Here is a 27,395-nt window from a genome sequence, read left to right as displayed (position 1 = left end):
CCCTCCTTCTCAAAATTTTTTTTGCTTTTTGGGAACCAAGACTTTGTCTCCATTCTCTGCTATGGAAACAGGATCTACAAAAAGGGGCCCTCTCTTGTGGAGTGTATGCCCAAAGAGTACAGTCTTCCATTAAAAAATATATGCTCCACTTAGTTCTCTTAGAATAAAGAGAAAATTGGCTAAAGAAGCAAAAGCATCTCTTCTGTATCCACAGAGGGAGTAGCAGAATGGGGCCTTGGTCTGCTGCCAGTGCTTCCAGGCATTATATGAAAGAGATAAATGATTACTACAACTTCACTTTTTCCCTTTATGAAATATCTTGGTTTAGAGGAGTTGCTGTCATCAAAAAGTTCATGACTGAAAACCTAGTGAAAATAAAATTCCTGGAGAACAGAGTGGAAATGAGGCAATTAAAGTGTAAGGGAAAATGCAATTCAATTTTTTTCTCATTTGGGGATGAGATGTGGATGCTGAATTTCTAAATATCTGTACAACAGTCAATGTAACATATAGCATAAAAATTCAACCCACAGTTACATGTATAATTTACTTCTCTGTCTTGAATGGTGTCTTCCAGAATGTCACCAAATGAAATATACTGTGTGTCTGTTGTTCTTGGCCAAGTAAATAGTAAATATCATGGCTGTGATATCATTCCTTCTTTTAGCATCCAAGTGCCACAAGCATTGCATATAATGCTCTCTCATAAAGTCACAGAAGGTGTTGCCAAATAAATCCACGAATATCATATTTATTCCCTACTGAATTAATAATCCAGGGAAGGTTTACTTACATGTTACTTCTTTTTTTTTCTTCTTTGTTCTCAGCAATCTGCCTTAACAACGACATTATTAATGCAGAAAAAACTGGTTTTAATGATGTATTCCATCATCATGAGCTGATACTCACATGAGCCCTATTAAGCAGGAAGGAGCATTTTCTGTCGTTCCTTATTATACATGGCACATATTTTAAATATGTTCAGAAATATGTGTTTCCAGAAGGATAAATTTCTGTGTACCAGTGCATCTGACACATTTTTTTGCTAGATTATTTTCTTTTTTTCCCCAGAAAATACTAGTTGTAAAGTTTGGCTTGTGTGGACTACATTTTGCAAATATCTCAAGGCAAAACAAAGCTCACTCTTACCATTACAAAGAATAATTTAGAATTAGACACTATTATACCTGGTGCCACTGGCCATCATTTATTTTGTTGGAAATCATTGTGCTGGTGTTTCCACTCCCCAGATCATAACTGAAGTAAGGCAGACCGTTCTTTATCTGAACTGTAGCAAAATCAGCGTGGTTGATGCGGGCCATATAAAACAGCAAGCCAGAATCAGCTGTTGTTCGGACTTCAAATTCAATTGTAAGCCTAGAAATCAAAAAAAAGGAAACAGTAAAAATGGAAAAGATATTTGGAGTCAAATATGCACTAGGCAAATTAATCTGCTTTACCTTTTTGGGTTTTTCTAAAAAAAAATTTATACTGTTAGTGGCCAATTTTACTCGTCCATTAGAATTCAAGAAAAATAATCTGGTTTTATGCAAATTACATTTCACACCTATCTGATACCTGACATGTGAGCATTCATTAGTTCTTTTGCTATGGAGATACAAAACTACAATCTTGGAATAAAATTTCAAGATGTAATTCTCTGCTGCAGCTGTAGCAACTAGAAAATCCCAGCACTTGTAAAATTCCAGCAGCGTTATCCATCATCCACACACATAATGCTCACAAAGAGGAGAGAGCTGTAGTGACAGCTGGCAAATGTTGAGCTTCTAATGAGTTGTATTGCCTGAAGACAGGTTGCAAAATTTTAAAGATGCAGACAGAAGAGTTTACAATGAGGATATAAAACACTTATTCTGATTTCTCCCAAGAGAAAATGAGGCTGTGTCTGAGCAAACCTAATGACCCCTTGGACAGAATGGCAATGTTGAGAACTTCCTCTACAGCAAAGAACCTGTGAAGAATTTATTTAGATTTTCTAATGCTATTGCACTGGCAACACATCACTAACTTTGGTCAAGCTGAGCTCCAAAGTCAGTACCTGAAAGCAGCTGATAACATAAATGAAAAATCATTGCATGAAAATGATCAGTCCAGGATCATTCCTAGTTTTCTAGTTTTCTAAAATGAGCATGTGTGGTACATCTTTTATAGGGATAAATAAGTGTGGGGCTAATGGATTTGGAAACTATAAGCAGCAAAATTGCTTAGTGATGTGTCATGGCACATTTGTTACTGACCAAGTGCCTGCAGAACAACAACAAAAAAAAAAAACCCCTAACAAATTCTATCTTCACAAATCCATTTAAAAAATGTTTTATAAACAGTTCATGGAATTATTTGCATGTCAACAGCTATATGTATATAGTGTTATTATATAGTGTTATAGTTTGGGGTAGCAATATAACTTTTCCTTTTTACTGTGCAATATTGATTTTAACTGTTGGAGAAAAGGGGAAAAAATTCTTATTAAAAGAAAATATCGAGTTACCGAAAAAAACCCCTTTCCTCTGAAAAAGCCATCTTTAAAGTCAGTTGCACAACCTGATTCCATTACTCTGGTTTTTAGGAAATCAGTCTGGGATCTGTGTGTGTCCAAACCACTACAAACAAAGAGGTAAATTGTTTTTGTGAGAGCTACTTAGGTGGGCATTTCATTACCTAGATTTTAGGCTTTCATGTTTTTTTAAGTTTGCTTAAGGAAATTAATTATTTATGGCATGTGATCTTTTCAGATTATGTCCATAATTTCGGGAGATACCTTTGAGAGAATCAGGAGGGGCATTTTATTTTGACACTATTCCATCAAAACTCATTGCTGAAACAAACAACATACCTGTTTTTCACTTTGGTGTCATCGAATGCAACTGCAATGTGGCTGTTCCTTGAAAGACCAAACTGCTTGCCACCTTCTAAAATGGCTGGTTCTGTGTCAGCAGCACAGGAATCCTGCAAAATATACAACAATCATGCAAACTTCATCTTTTGTCTCAGCTGTGCATATGCTGGGAGACTCACAGTTGCTCAGGACTGAGACTATTGTACTGAGTCTAGAGACTGGCCTGCAATTTTCCAGTGGGCTGATGAGTCATCACACCAGCTAAAGTTATAAACCAGTCTGACAAGAACTTGGTATAAAAGCAGAGCTCATTAAGATAGCTGTAAAACCAAATGAAAGTAATATATGAACATTGCTGCTTTCATGCTTTCACCAGTGGACATTTACAAGAGTCTTAAGTGATTTCCAGGCAGTTCAGGCAGTACTCTTAGCTCACATAACTGAGTTTTACACAGTAGGATGCCCTCTAAGAGAAATGAAACAAGATTTAAGTTTTAAAGGGATGCTTTGTTGTCAACTTGAAATCCAGTCACCTTAAAAATAATGAGTTAAAAGTAGTTTCAGGTCCTGCAGCTGTCAATGAGTCCTTCATTTTACGTTTGTATATTGTTTTACAACTGTATTATTTGCTTAACGTGCTGTTGTTTCCCCTGGTGCTGTTGGAAGGCCCCCACAAACAGGGAATCCAATAACTAATGGATAGATGTAACAGCTTTGAAATGTCCCAGCTGTCTAATGCAGAGACATTATCCAGCTTGTAAAGAAACAAACCCCTCCCTGTAACTCCACTTCTATTAATCTTGAAGTGGTGCAACAATGCAAGGTAAAATATCTTCTGCCCATTATAATTTTCTTGTTTTAATTTCACCAGGTCTTTTAATCTCTGGTCCTAAAGCTCTTGTATAGGCGTGCCTGGGGCAATGTGAGACCATGGTAATTACCAGCTTCTACTCATGTCTGGCTTTTGCCTCCCACTGAGAGTATTGTGAGGAAACTACTCAAAGGATCTAACTCAACAAAATATCAGATAATACCGCTGGGAAAGAAACAAACTTTGATAGCTGCAAGCTCTGGTTTTATGCACTGTGGCTGCTATAATTTGGATTGGTGACAGTCTCTTATTTGAGCCCTGACTCAGCAGGGGCCTGCAAAGCACAAGGTGCAGTGCCTTGCTGACAGAGTTCCTTCTCTGAAACATTTTGAAAATGTCATGAGTGACTTAAGCCCTGAGATTTCAACGCAAAGAGGAAATTTACTTCCCTCTCCCACTCAGTTTTTCAGTAATATTTTTTGCTTTCATACATCACAAAGATCTTCACAACTGCATAGAATACCTCTAAAATATAGTTTTGCATAATAAATGCTCTGGTTTGAATATGACAGAGTAGAACACCATGCATTATGACAAGAACAATTGATACATCAATATGCAATGGAGGGAAAAAAAACAGGGAAAATTCACCAGGACCAAGCAGGGTTATGAATGTATGATAGCAGACTTCCAGTGATCATCAAAAAGGAAAAAAAAATCATATTCCCATAATTCAGGGTAAAATTTTGAATTATTTTAAGCTTTACAGGCTTAACTAGAAGTCTAACAACTAAGCTAATGACAACACTATGCATTTAATAACTTCAATTACATTTTAGCTTGCTAAAATTTGAAGATAGGGAATAAAAACTGGTACTGGAAATAACTGGAAAATACATACAGACACCTTTCTCCGGCACACTTTTACATTTACATGGTAAAAGGATATATTCTGACAGTAAATTTAATCCTAGGCTGGTATATGTTAGTAAGGGGGCTGACCCTGACAAGCTGCTCCCCAGCATCAGTAAACACTGCAGTTTTTCTTCATTGCAGCAGGGTGACTGTAAGAAAGGGCAAGGAGTGTGGGAGAGTGTACAACACACCATGGTGGCTGGAATAATAACATACACTGATTGTTTACTAATAACTAATAATAGTAAGCATTCATTAGGAAAAGATTGCAAAAGGAAAAAGAAAAATGGCAGGGCATGTTTAAAAAACACCCATATTTTATTCATAAGCCTGTGCCCACTTTTGTTTTATCTAAGGACAGACAGCTTTACAGCTTTCACCAGAATGCGCACTAAGCATGGGTCACCAGCCTGTATTAAAATATCTCAGCTTTGCTTTTTGAGTAATGGTGTTAATGTGTCCTGGCTGCTTAGTAATCTGCCACATTACATGAGAGACTGAATTCTTCAGCTGCACTTTGCTTCAGTCTTGTAAAATGTCAGGGACTTGACTGGTAGGTCAAGGTGTGTATGGCAATGGAAATGAAGAACAGAAAAGGCCACCGATGGACTGTCACACACTCTCCATTTTCTCATTTGCTGTATTAGTAATTACAAAGAAAGCAATTAGTAGAGAAAGCACTGAAGCAGTCCCCGCAGTTCACTGGATACTGTTCATAACACAAGGCAGAAATGCATGGACCAAACGTGGGCTGTACCGTCATGGAGTCAAAGGCAGAAGAAAGGCTGGCGCTCTTCATTTCAGCAGCAAGCGAGCCCTGAGGAGCAGGGAACAATGTGAGGCAGAAGCAGCAGTTACCCAGGGTTGAGGAATATTCTGGAATTCACAGCAAGCAGTAGCAGACTGGCGGCTGGTGTATTTCCCAACTGTCCTACTTATGGGTCTTGTCTTGTGTTTAGTACAGGGTAGGTTTTTTCCTTCATTTGGGATTCAACTGCCCTCCCCTTTTACATGCAGACAGATACATGTACATAAAAAAGGTCCTAAAAGTACTCAAATAGAGTATATAAGTTATTTAAGCCTCCTATGTGAAAATACAGTTTTCTGCTGTACATTTTCCATATGCAGTCCTTCTACACTGATATTCTCTATAATTTACTATATGAGTGGTAGTATGAGTGCTATCTTATATGCATGCTACCTCATTACCAGACTGTAGCTTCGTTTTTGCAATAGACCCCTTAAAAATACTTTGAAGAACTCACTAATATGAATGCAACAGGTATCCAAAAGCTTGCCTTATTTAAAATAGTTACAAGCCTTCAGCGTACTAAAAGTTCCATTATTTCCAAGAGAGAAGGGGAGTAATGGTGTTTTATTTAGAATTCCTGTTTTAAATTATCACCACTCTAGATACGTGACATACAAAACTCACCTAGCTGGAATGGGACTAGTTTTGGATATTAATGAGCAGATCTATTCCTCTCAATTTTGCTCTTTAAAAATTTAGTTTTTATAATCTTAGGAAGTGTGCACTTGCTCTTTCATGCTCTTCTGTGGTTTGTTTTTGTATTTGTTTTTAAGGTTTGATTAACACATACTACAACTGCATTCCTTCACAACAGTGAGCATTAAACGGGATAATCCTTTTGACCTAGTTGTCTGGTTCTTTATCTTTCTATAGTAGCCTTACTGTACTGCAAATTTGCTTTGAACTCCAAACAGAAGAGCTGCATGGGAGCCCTGGTGCTACAACTACTCCACCTTGTGGGAACGAGTCACAACCGCTGCCCCAGAGCATTGAGAGGCCGGTGTCTGTAACTGCGGGGCTTGGGGCACGGCAATAACTGAGATGGAGCTTGCCCACCTTGAACCCAAGGCTCCCATTTCCATGCATGTGATGTGGAGATTTCAGTAATACCTGATAAGTCCTTTTAGATAAAGATGTGCCATATATACTGGCCAACAAAGGTGGTCATGTATCTCAAATAGAATTTTGGTTCTTAACTTCTCAAAACCATTTTATTGTTATTGAAGTTTTAATTCCAATAATGCAAATAAATTCCTAACTGGGGAATGTACAGTCTTTTCACACATTTTGAAACCTCACTCATATTAAACTGTAGCCTGCATAAACCTGTCTGTTATATTCAGGTCTAAAAAATACAAATAATTTTCCCCTCAAAAATATCTTCTGGTGTATGTATTATTCATTTTAATATTCAGATATGTAAACATATGTTTGTGAACAGTAAAATGTTGCATCAGCTTATAAAACTACTACACTTGTGAGAGAAGGAGTTCCTTAAATTTTGTTGTATAAGACTGCTTGCCACTATCTCACTGTTTATTTCTGGTAACAACAGTTGAGCTCAATTTAGCAGTGACTGGGGTTTCATTTTGTAATTCTCCTAACTGAAGTTATAAAACAGCAGTGGAGGAATTGCCATATTGAATAGGCCCCCTGGTTTATCTTTTTCTTCATCACATCACTGACATGACTGTTACCATGTACATCAGAGACCAGCACAAGAAATATCATAATGAAATGGATTGCCCATGGGAAAATTTCCCTTCCAACCCCAAGCAAATATTGCTTGGCTTACACCCTGAGGTGTAAGGGTTTACAGTTAAGCATGCAAGCCAAAGATATTTCTAAAGCTGCATAATTCTTTAAATTATTGTTTTGATAATCCAAGCAAATGGTATCAGCCAGTTTTCCGTTATCCACAGGCTTTACGGACCTGAAACACGGTGTTCCATTTACAGTATCATGTGGAATTGTCACTCTTTTTGTGGCAAAGTGCTTCATTATTCTCATGAATAGACTTCCAATTTTACCTGGAAAAAACCTTTTCAAACTCTACCTGACTGAAGTGGCTTAAACTTACAAGTGCTGATGATAGATATGGTGTTGGAGGAGGAGAAGCAGGAGGGATTCTTGGCCCTTCTTTCTCCCCATTAGTGTCTGGTTCAGGTTGGACCAGAACTGTTGCACGAGTTGGTTTATCTTCATCCTCAGTTGGCCTAACTTCTGGTTCTAGTGTGGGACATCGGCCAATATCTGCATTTTCAAAGGACACGGGCTGAGCAAAGTCCATGGGGCTGAGAACACACAAAAAGAGTGATGTCTGTTATTAGTTTTTTGCCTTTTTACCATCCATTTATAAAGAACAACTGTATGCTGCAGTGTAATTTCACTTCACAGGAGACAAAAGCCAAGACTTGTCCCACCCTGTAGAGGTAGGTACAGGTGCAGAAGCAAGACACTTAAACTAGAGGTGATAGTGACCATTGGCCTTTCTTCCTATGGTCAGGGCAGAGAGACAGGCATCCTCTGGCAAAGTTTACAGGTATGTAGTTTCGATGGTATTACAGAGAAGTCATTTACTCTCATGTAGAGTAATAAAATCCTAATTTAGGTATGTCAGATATGTTAAAGAAAGATTTAGATGGAAACTTTCTATAGAGGTTTTATTTTATTCACCACTGCCTTTCCTTTTACTCAAAAGTTCCTTCCAGATTACTGCACTTTCCACAAAGTAAATTGATTCCCATGGTGGTTCTCAGAACTTTGACTTCTCTTGGAAGTCACCCTAACCTACTATAAAGTGTTATAGTACACCATAAATACCTATGGCTGATGCACATCTTACTGAAGCATTACTGCTGAATTTCTCTGATTTCATGGATAAACATGAAATCAGAGAAATTCAGCAGTAATGCTGCTGGCCGTTGGCTTGTCTATAAAACAGCTCATTAATTGCATAGCCTATGGAGCATATACTGTAGACAAAAAAATGGAATGACATATAAAAAAAGCAGATAATATTCTAGGATTTTTTGCTAGTATGATTAGTTACAACAATCAACTTTCTTCTGGTAATGAAGGCAGTTCAACCAGATCTCATTAACTGGACGATTCTTGGCATCATTGAGACTTACGTGGCATTAATGACAAGATTCCATATACAGCCCTCAAATGGTGGTATGTTTCTGAGAGGCGCAGTCTGAAACTGAGAAGATGTACCCCCCACAAAGAGTTTTCTAACAGAGATGGGCTGGTCTGATGGAAACCTCTGAGTCTGGACTTTGTCTTCATCGACTTGAACACTGAACATCCTGTGGAAAAGATTTGAAAGCAAAGAAATACATATTTTATGCTGGTTATTGCTTGTATTGAAATCACCCCCTTGCAAGCCCCATTTACTCCTACACCAGCTGTAACAACGAGCAATTCAAATTATGTAATTGACAGCTCACGTTAAATGCATATTAACCACTAGAAGGGTTTCAGCTACTGCTGTGCTTCCTTGGTAGTTATTTGACAAAGGCTGGCAAAACTGTGCTGTGTAAGGGTGATAATGTCAGACTGTGGCTGCACAAGAAGTGGTTTGTGGTGTGGCAATACAGACACGGTAAGGGCTAAGCTGGCTATACTGCGATGGTAGATATAATCATCTAGAGCTCAGCAGGATGGAAACAGCACGGGGTCACACTTTGTTTGGACTCCCTATTTCCTTATTATCTTCTTGCTGGGGCACAACCAGACTGCTCTGACAGCAGGATCAATGGCAGACATACAGCACACTTTTTAAAGATCTCATGGCTTCTTTTGGGGGAGGTGGCAGAGGAGGAAAATTGCTGATTGTTCACAATGTACCCATACAGGTGCTATAATTCATTCCAATGGGTATTTCACATGGCACAAGCAAAAGACAAAGCAGTCCCATGGTTACTGTTAAGGCTGAAGAGAGGAAGTTAGGAGCCTCTGCAGCACCACTGGCTGACTAATCAGTCTCTGGCAAATAAATTCCCTTTTGTTAACTGCAAAATTATATTGAACTCTGATATTCTTTCTTAACTATAATCACAAATGCAAGCAACCGAATATTGAAAATGCTTATTGAAAAGAGACCTGTTTTCAAATACAAAATGCTTAGGTTTATTTACACACATCCTAGACAGAAATGGAGAGTGGCTTAAGCACCTGAATTACACAAGTGCTGTACTGTGTGTAAATTGTCCCGTTTCCTCATAGTTTTGGATGAATTAATTTGTTTGGAAAGCTGCAGAGTAAGAAATGTGATTAATTTTTCAAAGGGTAAGAAGAAAGCAGCTACTAAAAGACTTATTTTTCAGGACAATCCCTATGATATCTCCCAGCCCCTTCAGCAGTGGAAACAGAAGGAGAGAGATTTCTCCGGAGGCAGTTGAGAGAAATAGACTAATTTAGGTTCCATGAAGTATCCCAGAGACGGCATTTCCCTCCTCTGCCTTCAGAGAAAGTGTAGGGAAGTCAGATTGTCAAGACTCAAGTTATCCTTTTTGGTGCTGCAGTGGCTAATCAGTCCAAGCTGATTGTACCCAAAATCAGTCTGCAATGATGTACATTAGTCTTCAACAATATAATTTTTCATAATTATTGGGCAATTATCTATCTGCAGAGTTCAGGGTGTTCCTCACATTAAAAAAAAATAAAGCTTGAGATCATGATGAGCAGAGAAAGGGTTAATCTTAATTTATGTCTTCTCATATCCATTTCAGGCTACAAAAACTTCAGAGTTCAGGCATTTGTTTTGTAACAAAGCTACTTTGAAAACACAGAGGTCTCATCTGAACAAACACCATCACTGGATGGCATTGTACGGCAATTTTGCCTTGATGTACTCTCACATGTGCCCTCATAAGGTCAAGCTAACTGTACTCGCTAGAGCACTGCACAAAAGAATTTACTTTGTTGTTTAGAGCTTTTTATTATCATCTGCATATTTGTGTTGTCACAGTGACCCAAAATGTATCACAAAATGCAAGCATCCATTTCCTAAAAAATCTTTTTTTTTTTCCCAAAGCATTTACTGTTTGACTTTGACTTAGTCATCGAAGTAGAGGAGCCTTATTGACTGGAGGCATTATTTGTGAGGGTTTTTTTAACAATATAATAGAAATTCAGTCAGAAAAATTATACAGAAAGGAAAGTGAATTACAGAGAGGACAGAAGGGCACCTGTTGGTCAAAAAGGCTGCAGTGTTGTGGGGGTAAGAGGGTGAAGTGGATAAGTACCTTTTGTAACATGCTGGATGTCAAACCTCCTTTCTGATTTCTTTTAACAATGCAGAACATTGTGCACAGTGCACTAATCCAACAAAAGAATGTACAGATTTGTATGTCCAAATGTCCATAATAAACCCTGCTTGAAACAAGGGCTATTCCAGGCCATAAATATTATTTGCTGCCTGAATCCTACACTCTACAGTAGCGCTGTTTCTAATCACTTTCTGAAGGGTGAAGTATAACAAGAAAGTTTTAAAATGTCTGAAAACAGGTAAAGTGAAATTCAGTGTAAAACAACATGGTCTGAGAAAGTCTGTGATGGCTTTTCCAGTAAGAAAACTGGGACTGTGCATCCACTGTTCTGCCATATTTAGCTGGACATCACTGTGTCCAGCACACGGCATCTAAAAAAGGCTTCAGGCTGCTCTGCTGTTACAGTTTGAACCCTTTGAAAATGGTATTTTTCTATATGTCCTGAAAAGGACATTTATTGCACCATGGCAGAATTTCTCATCCAGCGAATCTTTTATAAAATATCAGAAGGTTAAAGATGCCATTTCAGGCAAACACAAATCTCTGGAGAAAGAGGCTGGTAGCCTACAAAAGCATATAAACCTAGCTCTTCAGAACAATAATGACTGTTAAACTTATTCCTAAGAAGTTCGGATAATGATGGAATGAAGCTATTTTTTTTTTTTTTTTTTTTTTTTTGTCTCAGAAGAAGCATCTACATGGATTGCCAAAGCTGTTAACACATTTGCTTCATCAAATTAGCTGTGCTGTGTGGTCTGTAGCACTTGTAGGTATTTGTTACCCTCTAGCTCGTTCTATCCGGATGGAATGTGCTCTGCCATCATGAAACTCGCCCGCCTCCGGTCTGATCGTGATTCTGTGCGGATCCCGCAACCCAGTGGAGACGTGCACTTCCAGCCGACCTCGGTTCAGGAACACGGCATAGTAGGCCTGCAAGGTACATGTTGGAGTGAAAAGATAAGTTACATTTGGAAATGATTTCACTTAATTTTGCATTAATATGTATGTTTTACTGTCTTACACTGGCTGTTCATGTGCTCACCGTAGACAAGACACTGCTGTTTCAGTTCTGCTGCTATGCTGAGACTCCAGCATTTTTATAATGAGGAAGAGGTAAAATGAGGTCATGCTGGAAAACGTCAACAGAAGATTTAACTCTCTATCTATTTACAAGGAAGGATGGAGACTTCTAACCTACAGTTCTTCTGATTTTTGTTGTTACAAGACCTGCTCTTAAACTCATCAAGCTCTGAAGTGCATTGACCTCAGCTTGAGTTCTGTGTTTGGGGGCTGGTAAATCATGCCAGTAGTTACTCCAGCACCAGCATCATATTGTGGCAGATTTCAGGATCTAAACTCCAGTTAGTATAGCAACAAGATATCATGTTCACCTCTGTGACCTGAAGAGCTGGGAAATAATGAAGCAACCCCTAACCTGAAGATAATGTCATCCAGGTTAGCCTGTCCCTGGACTGTGTTACTCTAGGTCATCAAGAGATCTCTTCCAAAATAGCCAGAAAGGAGAATAATGAAATACCACTTCCCAGAAGTCCTGAACAGAGAATGCATCAACACAATCTGTTTATTGCTGCTGTAGTGTGCCTGTCAGGATTTTAATCAAGATTTAATCAAGACTTGAATAATTTCTAACAATTTCTAGTAAGTAATCACACTTTTACCAGTCACTCAGACACTGTGGACTAATACAACAAATTTGTATTTTATGAGACAGAAGGAGAGGCCAGAGCACTCAAGTCATACATTTCACATCAGTGATGCCAAACAAGGGGCTTATCTTCACTGTGTTCACCAGCTTTTTTTTTTTCTTTTAGTCTCAGGGAAATCAGAATGATACTCATTTATGTCTCTATGAACAGGATTGAGAGAGTTTCCCGGTATTAATAGCGCATAAGTAGTCCTCAAAATGAGTGAAGAACAGTATTTTCTAATATTTGGGTTTGCTTAAAAAAACCACAACATGGATTATAATAGAAAACCAAATCTGCTGCTTAGCAACAAGCAATGGATACATGACTGTAAATCTGTAAGAGAAACAATTTCTCCAAGACAAAACAACCAACCAATTCTGAGCTTCTATTAGATTCTTCATCAGATAAAGGATGACAGAAATAATTTATTCCAAATACCTGGATTTTAATTTAAGCATAAACATCTGACAGTGTCTTGAAACAAACTCTGGCAGTTCAGCTAATTGTGGGGGTTTTTTTGTTTGTTTGGTTTTTTTAAATCTTTTGCCAGGCTTCTCTTACCTGTCCTGTCTGCCTGCGCTTTCTCTTCAGAGGAGCAGCTTTCCTTGCAGACTGCCTGCGCTTTCTCCTGGGGGGGACAATTGTGCCACCTGTGCCAAACAAGATGATCCCAGACTCATTCCTGGTGCTGAAGGAGAGATTGATTTCTGTGCCCACGTCGAAGGAGACCGGCTGCAGTTCCACAAATCCTGGCTTGGAGAAGCTGACTGTGTGAATGTTCTGTAGGAAGGAGAGGACAGGAAAGTGCATTAGCAGAATTAAAAGCAAGATTATGAATGCACAGGAAGATTTCTGAACTAAAATAATAAACTATGTAAATGTAACTAGTGTGAAAAGATGGAAAGTAATAATAAACACTTAGCAATTTACTCCTCAAAGTGTTCTGCAAACACTTTTAGTTTATCTGTTTACATCTGGCATCATTTGCATTTGTGGAATCCTGTCTTACAGGAAGGCAAAGTTCCAGTTTTATTTCAATATATCCTCTTGGATTAAAAATAACTGCTCAAGGTTGTTTTTATTTTATATATGTTTTCCATTTAGTTAATACAGTTGGAGTTTGCCTTTAGATCTATACAATAGGTAATAAAACCCAATATGAACTTAAACTAATATTTATCAGATATGCTGAGAAAATACTTTTCATTAATCTTTATAACTTCACTAAGCACCACTGCTTTCTTGGTTACTCAGAGTCATAAATGAAGCACTTGTTGCACATGGCCTAACTCTTCAGACACTGGCAGCCATTAACACAATTTAAAGAGTAAAATATATCATCAAAAAATAAGTCAGTGCATACTCCCAAAGATTTTCTGTCATCGCTGCCAATTCATATATTCTTCCTGATGAGGAAGACCAATCTTTAGAAACAGAAACTTTTTCTAAAGTAGTCACCATTTGCTCAGTACAGCAGAACTGTTTCCAGGTCTAGAGATAAAAAATTATGCCAGATAAAATCATTGCTGATGGTGCCCACGTTTCTCTAAAACCAGAAGACATTTAAATGACTGAACATATATCCAGTGTCTATCCTTTACTTTTGCTTCACCTCTTTTTAATTTCCCTACATCTTGTTTTGTACAATTAGACTATTTATTTATTTCTCCAATAAAAGGGTTAATCCAATTAGATTTCATACTCTGAAACCTCAACCTCAAAATAATGCGAAAGGCAAAGTACTTTCTAAGATTCATAACACCAGAAGAAAATGAAGACAACTATCCTTCTTTCCTGTTTCAGAAAAATATACTATAAATAAAAATAAATATGAACCTCTCTATCAAATTTTTTCTGAAGCCAAATCTGTAAGATTTAAAAGCATTTGAACAATCTGCTTGTCTACAATTTTGATTTACCACTTGAAAATATAGATCTCATAACAAATCTCGTCTAATATCCTGTATGAGAGTCCTACTGTTGCGTAATTTTTGCTCTGATGAAGACCAAAGGTACAATGGATAAACACAGCAAAATAGGGCCCTTGTCTTCATTTTGGCCCAGCCAAGATCTAGTTGCTGTTCAAAGTAAAGTTTTAATATTTTGTAGGAAAAAAAAAAATAGGAGAGCATCGGATTAACAACAACTCATTTGGATTTGTTATTATATATACCATATATATATATTATATATACCATATATCTGATATGGAATATTATATCTGATATAGTACATCAGATATATGGTATATATGGTATTTATCAGATATATGATAAAATGGTATCTGATAGATCTCTTCCATCTGCTTGCAAAACTATCTTATATAGTAGAGATTTCCAGGGAAGAAATACAAACCATTTATTGGGACACAAATGTCAGTGGAAGTATTTTTTTGTATAAAAAACTTTTCCATGGAAAATTACTAAATTCTCTCCCAAATTTCATATCAGATTCCTTGAATTCTATAGGCACTGAAAGGCTGTTAATTGTAAGCACCAACAACTGAAAATAGTTGCATTTAAAGGTAAAATAACTCCAATTTTGCACATTCTTAGTGATCAGTAAGAAATGTGCCTTCCAGCTCATCACAGTAAGTATTCATACCTGAGGATTTATGTAGTGAATGACTTTATAATAAAAATTTAAAAAAAACCTTGAATCCTTGGTTTTTTATGTTAATCAGATTTTTTTTAGTTTTTGCAGTGTTGTCAATGCTTATCCTCATTAATGTCAATAATTACCATTTTAGTCAGATGAAACAACGCTAAGCAGTTCAGAAAATCCTACCCTTTAGGGACAGGATACCACAAGTGACCAGGGATACTCTCCAAGAAATCAGGATCTGAAAAACCGGTCTACTTGCTGATCAGTCTTACTCATCTTTCTTTCTCTTAAATGTAACTGCTTGGATTTTAAGGTTAGATTCCCATCTAAGGAACATACCATATAAAATTAATCTACTATAAAATCAGAAACCAGAAAACACTTATAAACATTAAGGTCAAAATACAGGGAAATCAGACTAACCTCTAGTGTGCATCCTTTGGTTAGACCAACAAAGTCAGGACTGCTCAATATGTTATAGGGTGTCCTTGAAATTTCAATGTCTTTGAGGCAACCTGTGTATTTCTCTAAGTTCACTTCAGGCCTAAAAAACATTTAGAAGTACAATGTGTTTTCAAAAATAGAGTTTAGGGAGAACAGTCAGCCAGACACACATATGTACACTTTCAGTTGCACAGATGCTTGATTTTTATTTTTATTTTAACTACACACATACACTCGAATATGTGTTGCCTTCTACAATCTATCAGCACACATTGCACTCTGCCTTGCATCACTCAAAGTTATAACAAGAGGTTCATCTCATCTCCAGCTGACAACAGACCCCTTCTCAATATTTTTCTTTTTTTAAGGGTTTTCGGTTGGTGGTTTTGTTTTCTGTGTTTTTCCTTTGATAAAGGAGAGTTGTCACCTTTGGTGTTAAAACACAGTGAGCTATGAAATAAGGAAGTTGTTCCTTAGGCAAAGCAGAAAGATGCAAACTAGGAAATCATAACAGTAAGGAGAGAGTTTAACTGGAAGACATTTTTCATTCCTCTTTTTGCATGCTGGATCCAATGGAAGAATAACTTAAGCAGTGTAAAAATATTTGAATAAAGTTTTTGCCCACACGCCTCAGGAATGCAATCAGGTAGATTGACATTCATTTTATATTTCCAGTACCTTTTCTATGAAAATTGCTGCATATTTTCTTAGGACACAACAACACATCTGACTTTTTCAGGCAGTTAAACAAAACACTTGGGTTTGTTACAGAATGTAACTATCCATCCAAAACAGGAAAATATTGTAATGGAATTCAAGTCCCACATTTGACTCATCAGCTGGCTGATGAGAGGCAATAAGAAACCCTTTGAAAGTAACACCAAAACTATCATGTTTGATTGCAAAAGTATGATTTCCCAGGCTTGGGTACACCAGAGTGAGACCATAACTGCTGGTAACACCTGAACCAGGCTTGCCAGAAGAAAAGCCTTATAAAGTCACTTAAGAAACAAACCTGCCATTGATACCATGGAGAGTAAATCCAAAAAGAAAAAAAAAGTATTACCCATGAGTGTTTACTAGAGTATCTGAATAGTATGGACAGCTCAAAGAGAGGAAAACTAATTTGGGAAATAAAGGAGGACTTAAAACTGGGCTAGGGTGGGGAATGGGGGGAAGCAACAACCACTTCAGTTCTCTGGAAGGAAAGAAAATATTTTAAAGAGTATTAATTACAAAATAAAACCAATTTGCACAGATACTAATCAGCTGCATGTTTTGGCACTGAAAGCCATTCTTTGCGTTATAGCCAACCGAGCAAGCGTGATGTATTCTCTGGCAAATTAGTACTCTCTGCATAAGTTAAAGCAAGCATCTGGTTTACTAAAATGATCCATATGTTGCTTTATTTACAGTCAAGTAGCTATGTTCACCTTTCAGTTTCTTTCTTTCTTTTTTTTTTTGTTTGTTTTTCCTAGCTCTTCTCCAGTACCTTTATGGATTTCTCTCCCAGTGGAAGAACAGTTTTGCTGTTATCATTGTCACTGGAGCCCATAACCTTTGCCATCCAGAAACCATTCTTGATACTACCTTTCCTGCCTTGTCCAGTGACAGACTGTCCTCATCCTGTCCTGTTACAAAGAGCTGCTGTTATAATTCCCAACCCGCATCACAGAATCACAGAATGGGTAAGGTTGGAAGGCAGCACTGCGGGTTGTCTAGCTCAACCTCTTTGCAAACACTGAACACTTGCTTGATGTTTTCTTAAGACTTCTTTATTCCTTTTCAAAATACACCAAGTAAGGTCCAAGTTCACTAACATCTTGCATAATTCCTCGGTGTTTTTTTTTTTTTTTTTTTTTTTTAAGTTCTATTTTGCCAAAATAGGCCAGTTTGAAGGGAAAACAAACAGCAATATCTGGAGCTTGAGAGGAAGTAATCTTTCTAAAGTTCAGGGCAGGAATATGGGGGTGAAGTTGTATTTTTCCAGTTCAAGCCAAGCTTTAGGCTGCAAAACACAGTGAAAAACACTTCATATCTGAGCACAGATTGTGTGATTTGTATCCAAAGCAAAAGCAATGGATACAAATAGTTGTAAACTGAAAACACAGTCAGAAACAGGCGACCTCTCCTCTCTCCCCGTCAGACTCCCGTTCTGAACATGAGAAGTCGCAAATTTCACAGAAAAATCTCCACCGTGCCCTCATGCTCTCCTCAGTAACTACTTCACCGCCTCCGAGCAGGGCGCTCCCCACTCCCGTGGGATTACACCGCTCCTGAGCCGGGCGGTCGGAGCCAGGGCCGGCAACGCAGCCGGCCGGGAAGCTGAGGCTTCCCGGGCACCGCAGCGCCCGAGCAGCGCACGGCTGAAGTAAGAAGCTGCCAGAGGAGAATAAAAGCTGCTTGTGTAGGTGTGTGCACAGCGTGGAGCGAGACGAGCACTCGGGAGCAGCTCTGCTGGCTGTGGCAGGAGCCTCAGCTGCTCTGACACTGCCCATGCTGCTGCTGTGGCTGCGGTGCCACCCGCGCTTTCAAGCTGCACTCTAACTAGACACATGCAAGTCATGCAAATAATCTGATTGTTTTTACCTTGCCTTCATACTGGGGAGAGAAAGAAACGCAAAAAAAGAGAGAAAACAACAACGTGGCATTAATTGTAGCAAGTGGTACTTCTTGTTTTGTTGTTCCGCGATACTTAGTAGCAAGGTTCAGGCATTTCACAGTGAAGGAGGTGTACACCATTTAAAAACAACATATAATAAAAGGTGGGATTCTAGATACACTATCAGGCTGTGAAAATTAACATGTTTTACTCTGCAAACAGCTGCCTTAAAACGTAACACATCACAGGGTTTTGGTAACTTGATACTCTATTTGGTCATGAGCAAAAGCAAACCATGTAAAAGAATTTGGCAGAACTGACACGACCTGATAATTACAAAGTCACGGATACCTCAGTGTCTATTGTTTGCAGTAGCTCAGCTTTGCCCTAATCCCCCTTTCACTACTTTTGATTCTAATTTACCATAACGTTAATCTTGCCTCAGGCACTGTCAAATCATAGCTGTAGGCAGAATGGTTACCACAGGTCAAAGTAGCTGTGGTACACTGATTTTCTGGGCAGCCACAAAGGAAGTGGAAGATAATTGCTCTGGACATTTTGTTATTCGCTGGTGTGATTTCACAATTATATAATATAGTGTTTTATTTCATGAGTAAAATAGATCTTAGATCTTTTTATTGCTGGGTGATTTGACATCAGAGGTCAATGATTATCCTAATAAATTAACAAATATGTCCATTCTTTTAGTGGCAGACGAGTCTGTGGATTAAACACAACAGTTCCTTGTGCACAAGACCACTTCAAGGCTCTCATTATGCCATTTAGTTAAAGCTGACATAGATTAATGGGCCTGTTTCTGTGTTGCTCATCTGTTCATTGTAGCACAGAATTCTCTTGTTCTTGTTATTGCAAAACTGCTGAATATTCATTTAAACTTCAAATAAGTTTTTTGGTCTATTTAAAGCCATGAAAGAAAGCCACTAAATTCAAGTGTTATTATCCCACTTCTTTAGTTTATGTTGAAGTTAACATTTGTGAATATTACTATGCAATATTTAAAAAATAGTTACTGGGAATTTTATTTGTGTAGGAAATTCAGGATCAGACTTCTGAAGGGAAAATATTTAATTCTGCTTACATGAAATAAACAGAGTATCGTATCATATTCTTCAAGTCCTGAACACAGGAGGAATTTTATCTAAGGAGACCAGGAACTAAAATCTACAAATAATTTAAAATAATATCTAAGCAAAATATTTTAATACATATTTAAAGTATACTGACACTGATTATGCATGTGTGTAAGGTGAGCTGTGTGAAATACAAAACCTATGCAAATAAAGCACTATTCTGCTGTGGCAGTACAGGGTACATTGGGAATTCACCATTCACTTACTGCAAATGAACTTGAGAAGTAAATGCAGAGAATAAATACATTGTATTTACATCCCCTCACCAAGACCAAAGAAATTGGTTTGAGCCACGTTACCTTAGATTTCTCAGGGTTGGCAATCCCCCAAAATATATTTTCTCGTGCCCTTTTAAGTTGAGTCCAAAGTGGCTGCCTGTAGAAGTTGTTGCTACGGTCTCTTCTTCATTAGTGTCTATGTCTACAATTGATATGTTGGCTAAAAGATATTTGAGATTAGTTACAAAATATCCATCATGAACAATGTTTTAATATTAAGAAACCAACAGAAAAACATTTGGAGGGTTAGCAGGTGAGGGAAGAGGCAAGGAGGGCTGTATTTTGCAATTAAGATACTGGATTTCCACATTATCAATTATGGGCAGGGGAAGAAAGCTTCACTTTTTTGTTTCCATAACAACCTGAAAAGCTATAGCAATTCTGTACACTTTATTTTTATATATTCTCTAAACCTGTTTCAATTTGGTGCTTTCTTTGTGTCACTGTAATTTGGAGCGAAAACTTTGGGACATAGTCATGACAAAAGACCATTTTACATTTAATTTGTGATCTCAATCCAAAGATTGCCTCTTGAACACGATTTTTAGTGTAAAAGTTTGTTAAGCACTGTCATTATGTGCCATAGAGACTGGTGATCAGTCACTCTAAACCACTTACAAACCCAAAGCAGGCAGTTGCTGTCATGTCCAATCTCAGTCTGCAGTCAGCAATGTGCTACATACAATCATCCTATTTAGGTGTCTGTTCCATGTATATTTTAAATATATGGATTAATACAGAATATGAAGTTCAATAAAAGAAATAAGGCTTGGTAAAAAATGCTAAGAAGGCCTCAAGATATATAGGGACCACAAAAAGGATTTATTTTTTTTCCTTGAGAATTGAATAGACAGACTTTCTGCTACACCTTACCAAAACCAGACTAATTTTCCTTTCATTTCTATACCTGCATCTTTTTTTCTAAACACATGATGTTTGAATGCTATTGATAAATTACAATTACATGACATTGTATTTTATATTAATACTTCCTGGGTTAAGTATGAACTATGATAACTGGCTAGCAATAAGACATTCCTCCTCTAAAGGTGCAACAAATCTGCAAGTGAGATCACTAAATTACTTTGGTCATTGTCCCGACTTCCAATTCTACTTCAGCCAGGAAGGGGGACTGTATGTGAGGGGTGAAGGCCACGTAGAGAGCTGGCACTGCAGGAGGCAGAGGCAGAGGAATGTGTTTAGGGGCTTGTGGTGACCCTGAAGATTCAGAATGCAGTAAAAGTTCAAACTGCAAAAGCACAGAGTATGTCACAGTAGCCACAAGTAAAATTAATTTGGCTCAGGTAAGATTCTATCAGCCCTATAACCAGACTACAAAACAAACAAAAGGGTTTTGCCAGCATGATCCAGTAATCTTTGTGATCTTATCAAATCCCACCACTTCATATTTTGTGTCAGTAACATGAAGAATTAGTAGAACTTCTGGAGATGTTCCCAGTTGTTTCCATGCAGATTCAGTTCATGACAATGCACATCATTAGGGAAGATAAAGTAGTGGTGTTTGTCTAGTTAGATAGGATCAATACTAAAGTCACTGCCTTTTTTAAGCACTTTGCTATATGCTGAGAATGAGAGGACTATACAGGATAAAGGCTATTGCTGTCCTAACAGAAATCACACGTGTGTTTCATGACTTGAAACGACAACAGGGACCTGATGAAAAGACTTCTTTTTTCCCCAGTCAGAAGAATTTTAGAATACAATTTATGACAGTATAAAAAATTATGCCTGAAAAATAGGCTACCTTCATAAAGTGCTGTTTGACAGTGCAATCACTCACAGGCAACTCAACACAGCTATAATCTAAACAAAAGAAGTTGCTAAATCACCAGAACTTGTAATTCGTACAGCAACATCCCTGTGATTAGATGGTTAGGTGTACTGCACAGATAACTGGAAAAATCATGCTGCTGACACCACAGGAACTTACCTTGCTTTTGAATTCTTGACAGGGTGAAAGATTTCCATTTGCCATCATTATGATTTTGGTTGCTGATAACCGAAGCTGTACCTGAACCCAGGTCGTAGCTGACCTTTATACGCCCACCACTGAGTTCTACACTCATGAAATCCTTCTGTTAATGAAAAGGTTTAGATACACCATTATGATTTTTGTCCATTTTGGTAAGAGGCATACGACATTAAACACTTTTTAATCCTGGGTGACTACAGACAACATCTTTCAAGCTTTAAAAAATGCCACAACTTACGTTTTTACTACCCAGGGCTCTCATAAGCAAAAGTCTGATGTCAAGCTCTTTTTCCCCCTTACATTCTCTTTTGGATTGCTAATTTAGTTGGAATTTTGCTGGCATCTTAGTTGCAGTTTTGATGGGATATCTGCACTTTTAGTTTAGATTGAAGATAAAAATGGACATTATAATTACCTAAAACTAATACTCAGCTTTGAGTGTATGTTTGTACTATAATTAGTGTATTTATTGCATACCTCAGCTAGATTTAAACTTGCAAGGTAGAAAACAAAAATAGTGAAGATGGTAAACTGGGCATGTTTCACCAGATTTCCAGAGAGTAATCTATGGAAGCAACAGAGCAACAGATAGATGGAGACAAAGAGAGCTATGAATGCTCTTGTTTTCATCAACCACTGGCACCAGTATCCAAGCAGCAACTGGAGATGGCTGACTGGAGGAACAATATATACTGCATTATCTCCAGAAAAGAGCTGGCAGGATACAAAAAGCAAAACAAATAGCCAGAGAACCGGACAGCATGAAAGCCACTAGGTAAAGAATGGTGGAATTATGATCCAGGATGTAAATGTACCAGAGAAATTTTTATTATCATGCTGCTCATGGCCAGTTCCACCTCTTCTCAAAGTAAAAGTGAACAAACTCAGTATTCTAGATGCTTAGGCATGTCTATCCATGCATCATTAGAAAGAGCACCTTCCAAATTTTTTATGTGGTGGGACAGTATCATAAGAAAAAAAAATATATCGGGGACCATTTGCTTGCATTTTTGAGATTTCAATTAAATATTTTTTTAAAATAGAAAAATACATAAATCACAAATAATGATATAAAATAATCTAAAATAATGACTTTAATTATGCTTTCAATATCCAATTATAAAAGTTCATTAGAAAAGCTACATAAATATTTCATTGTCACATTAAGATTCTAGACTGATTTACACAAACACAGTTTTTTTAAAGTAGCAAGTGCTCAGTAATTCTTCAAGGCATCAGTGAAAACTATTGTACATAGTTTCTGCCCCATATGAAAAGGAAAAGGGAAAGACTCTGTTCCCTGTCAGTCATGCAAATCAGTCTGGATCAGAGATGCCAAAGATGAGTTATACAGATCTGGACAGGTGTCTTCATAAATAATTTCTCCATGTTATCTGCACACATTTGATACTGTGTGTCAATAAAAACATTAAACAACTTTAAAACTAATGTTTCTATTCTCTGTTTTAGCTGTAAGAGACACTTGTAGATATTGGAAAATATCTACTTGTTTATCACTTGTAGATATTGGAGAAACACAATCACTATTACATCTTAATTATTGCACCAGTCCCCCTTTAAACCCAATCAATCAATAAAACATAAAATATTTTCTTTATATGAGTATGATTTCTAGATAAGACTCATATTTTCCCATATTCCCCCTGCCATCACATGATGATATTTTAAACTATGAATAGACAAAACCACCTGAAAATGTTCACACACATAAACATCTGGGATAAAGGAAAATTAATTAAAAATTTTAGAAAAGCTGGAATTCTGCTTAGACTATCACAATGATCCCCATTTAGTAAACATTAGATAGACAACCTGCACACTATAACACTCTCTTCATTTGGCCAGCAGTGAAGCATCACACCAGGATAGTGGTACCTTAAATGACTAATTCTTTTCATGACCTGATGAATTCAGTGACTGCAAACATGGTGTGAAACCTGCAAGGAGCGTAGAGGTTTGCTAGCTGTTCTTACCAAGTCATCAGTAGCAAGATACATCAGCAGAGCATTTGATGAGAAGGTCCTGAACTTGAACATGACTGTGGAAATATTGGGGTTCCAGCGGATCGGGCGGCTCACCATGGCATAGCTGTCACCATCAAACTGCACCGTTCCTTCACTGTCTGCCACCTGTGGGCTGAAAAGAATAATTCCAACCATTTTCTTTGGCCATGTGAAGTTAAAACAAAACAAGTGCAAGGCTAGGGAAATGTGGACACATATCCTGGGAGTCTTCCTGAACTTGGTTTGATCTCTTATCAAACCTCCCACTGACAGGGACAGGATTTCCCGTTCTATTTCAAGAATGTAAATGCCTTTCTTTTGTGGGGTCTCTGCTCACTGCCCTGGTGGCTGTGAAAGCCACCTGGAGGCACTGGACTCTGCTCCATGCCACACAGGAGTGCAGGCACCTTCATCACAGCTGCCCATGAGCCAGACTCAGTTCACTGTGGTTCTCATGCTCTTTCTCCCTTTGACTGTTTCTGGTTACTGGCTGTCAGGAACCCTTCTGTCACAGCCCTGTCACAGCAGCTCACTTCTGGTAACTCAGTGACCACACTTACAACCCAGACTGGCTGCTTCCCCTCTTGGTGGAATTGCAACCTTACTCCTGTTGCATGCACATTGGAATTTGATGGCTGCTGTGGAAATTCCTGTTCCTTACCACCAAATGTAATGCCACTGCAGGCAGGTTCCCTAAAGAAGCACAAGAAACAGTTGGTGCTTTACCTACCTGACGGAACACCCTTTGCAGTCGCCTTCGATATCCCTGAAATTCCAGAGTCCTATTGGTTTGCTGTCTAGAAAGGTTTCCCCCATACAACCAGTGAAGGTGGTGACTCTTACAGCATCTGACTTCTGCAACAGAGAACACAATTCTCCTTAGAATTGAATTTGAAGTGATCTACTGCATCTTAAAACATAACTGGTACAAAAAATTATAAAAAAAAAAAATCTAAAATTCCATATAAAATAATAAAGAAATCCCCATAAGATGTTTTGTAATATTTAAATGTCAAGAGTAATATTTAATCTGAGAAGCCTTCCTACTGAGCAACTGATCAGTGAAAAAGTGAACTGAACTTTGTATCAGCCTGAACGGAAAAGACCTTTTAGATTTGAGACTCTTGGGAAGGCCAAGGGAGAACAAGTCCTGAAGAACAAGGAGGTGCTTTGACTTCCACCATCGGTTTTCTTGGCTGTTCAGAGAGCTGCCTGCTCTCACCTGTTCAAGGCCTAGCTGGGTTTTCATTTCAGACTTTCAAGAAAGGACTATGAGCAATCTTGCCCACAATACAATAAGCAAAGTGTTTCTCTTGGAAATCGAAGGGTTTTTTAGCCACTGTCCAAGCTAAAAGACAGGCTGAGAACTCAACTGTTACCCCCGTAGCAGTTCATGCTGAATTTTGGATGCAGGAAAAAGTGCGGAGGGCAAAGCAATTAAAACACATGTCCCATCAGAACTCATTAAGCTAGGGCTATGCACAGAGAGTAATGCTCATTAGAACATAACATGGTACCATGATGAAGGTAGTAATAGTTGACAGTACACAGAGTACTGCACTAAACATTATGCTTCTAAAAATACCCTGATTCATTTAAATTTCAGTTCATCAATATGAGCAGATCAAAAATCTATACACTTAGCTATTTGAGATAGACAAGCACCTGCTGTTTTTACAGCAATTACAAATATTAAGATCTTGCAAGAGAGCATGGAGAAGTGCAACTCGAAAATACTCAAGGAAAAGTATGACTCAAAAGACTTAATGTGCTACTGGTGTTACTGATATTTCCCAGGGTAATTGGATAGGTTTTAATTAGCAACAAGTATGAACTTAATGTCACTTCTAAGAAATTCATGACATCTAAGCATCATAGTCTTCTACAAGTCAGATGAAAGTTGTTTTTAAAGACTGAAAATGGATTTTCTTTTGGAATACACTGCAGAAATGCATGCAAAAAGGAATGTGGACAAAACTATAGGACAAGTCTAAGGGATTCCAAACCCCAATAATATGAAAAAGCAGCTTTCTGAGTCAGTGGCCTAAGATATACCAATAACCTTGATTAAATGTCCAAAGAGCTGCACAGTTTTAGAAAAGTCTTGGTTAAGGTCTTCATTTTGTGAGCCTTACAACTGTGCCACATGATGACAGAAATTCCCAAAAAACCTGAAGGTATATTTTAATTCAGAGACGGTACTTGAACAAAACAAATCTGACAGTGTTTAAAACGCTACATTGCAAATATACCAGCCATACCAAACTTAAAACAGACTGACTTCCTAGTGCTGCCCCTGTCTTTATATACCTTTTTATATACCTGGAGAGAAAAAAAATCCAGGAAGACTTTTCTGACTGAAATGAAAAACTAGAGAGTTCTCCATAAAATATTTGGACAACCCTTAACGAGGCTGAAAACAACTGTTCTGACATTGAGTTTTGCACTTCAATTTTTCTGTATATTGTGTTATTTTAACACTTGAGGACAGATGCAACCTTGAGAGCAAAAAAGTTCAGGGAGTTCACTATTTGGGAAAGTCTAAATTTGAGCTTCTTTTCAAATGCTAAAATATTGATCAGGAACAGAAAAGTTAATTTAAATTGTTTTGTAAAGAATGCCATTAGAAAATAAGAGCTAATTAGCTTTATTGGAGAATGAGCTTTTCAAAGATTTCTGTTTATTCTATTTGGCATACATCTTCTATTCATCCCATGAATTTAGCAAGGTAGAAGATGTCACCAGAAAAATGAACAGACAAAAAGAAGAGAAAATAGATCAGGGGTACAGTGCAGATACCTGTAGGGGAACAGGGAGGGAAACTGGAACAAAAATAAAGAAAATAAAGCAAAAACACTAAAAGCAGACTGCAAAGGAGGAGGTGATAGTGTGGATACATGACTAAGGAAAAACCCCAAATGCAAGGGAAAATATACTCTTACATGAATTGTTAGGAGACCAGAAATGTATGGAAACAGAAACGAATTCCTGTCACTCCGGAACCAAAAGCCTGTCAGGGCAGCAGCGTGTCCAAGGTAAAGCATCCATCTATCCAGCAGGAATTAGTTGTTTGGGCTAAATGCTGCATCAATACAGCCAGCTACAGGGCTTCTGATCAGAAGGTTACATCATGCACAGTGAAATCTCACATCTGTGCACCTTGGACTAGACAAATCCCAATAACCTTTGAAAAGTGCAAGTGTACTACCTGCAATTAAAGCATCTACTACAATGACACCAGCATATTTCTGTTTTAAGCAATAACAAAATACAAACAGCCAGCTAACACAGAAACACCAGAAATGGCATTACCTTAATTTTTTCTGTTAAACCACCAACAAACAGCACAGCATTAACATCCACATCCAGAATGGTATATCCAGGTGGGGAGACTGCACTGAATGTGGCTGGCACGATGCTGGCTTTAGGACCATCCAGGGCTCGCACCGATATTGTGCCATTTTTCCCAGTCCTAGAGATTAAAAAATAATAATATTTAAGCGTACAAAGTCAGTAGTTACACCAAACATAGGAAAGCTCTATTTTAAATGGAGCCTTTTAACAGAAGCACACATGACTGACCTGATTATGCCTCATTTTGGTATGAGTGAACAGACACTTATGCCTGCATAAGTTAAAGACAGAACCTGATCTTTTCCTCACCTAAATATCCTTTTTGAACAAAATTCACTACACACATGATGTGGACCTTGCATTGACAAAACAAAGAATGTTTATTAGATTATATTTCAACTGAAATGAAGTAATAAATCAGTTCAGTTTCCTTCACTGTGAGAAACAGAATTTGCATCTCCTGCAGTGGAGTTGTCAGGCTGGTTTTCAAACAGGTACAAACCTCATAATGTTCAAGATTACTTCATTGTCCTTTATGAATCATGTCAAATATTGATGGCAACACA

At 37.8% G+C, this 27,395-nt stretch overlaps 1 protein-coding gene across 4 annotated transcripts in view; it reads right to left on the bottom strand.

Annotated features, from left to right (window-relative positions):
* The window catches only part of LAMA2 (laminin subunit alpha 2), a 340,056-nt gene that overhangs the window by 8,844 nt on the left and 303,817 nt on the right, over nt 1-27,395 (bottom strand). For 3 of the 4 annotated variants that reach the window (XM_064413130.1, XM_064413127.1, XM_064413128.1), the window contains 13 exons: nt 26,788-26,947; nt 24,206-24,330; nt 23,446-23,608; nt 21,410-21,554; nt 19,480-19,618; nt 18,017-18,028; nt 15,407-15,527; nt 12,941-13,159; nt 11,452-11,600; nt 8,529-8,705; nt 7,475-7,688; nt 2,855-2,967; nt 1,188-1,377 (listed from right to left, as the gene is read on the bottom strand). In XM_064413130.1, the coding sequence (XP_064269200.1) occupies nt 1,188-1,377; nt 2,855-2,967; nt 7,475-7,688; nt 8,529-8,705; nt 11,452-11,600; nt 12,941-13,159; nt 15,407-15,527; nt 18,017-18,028; nt 19,480-19,618; nt 21,410-21,554; nt 23,446-23,608; nt 24,206-24,330; nt 26,788-26,947 (1,927 nt within the window). The remainder of the gene's footprint in view (nt 1-1,187; nt 1,378-2,854; nt 2,968-7,474; nt 7,689-8,528; nt 8,706-11,451; nt 11,601-12,940; nt 13,160-15,406; nt 15,528-18,016; nt 18,029-19,479; nt 19,619-21,409; nt 21,555-23,445; nt 23,609-24,205; nt 24,331-26,787; nt 26,948-27,395) is intronic. The other variant, XM_064413131.1, reaches the window with a different exon arrangement.

This window comes from Passer domesticus, chromosome 3, assembly GCF_036417665.1.
Source record: "Passer domesticus isolate bPasDom1 chromosome 3, bPasDom1.hap1, whole genome shotgun sequence".
NCBI classification, from domain to species: domain Eukaryota; kingdom Metazoa; phylum Chordata; class Aves; order Passeriformes; family Passeridae; genus Passer; species Passer domesticus.
The sequence above is the reverse complement of the archived record's forward strand: the minus strand, read 5'-3'. Positions and strand labels throughout refer to the sequence as shown.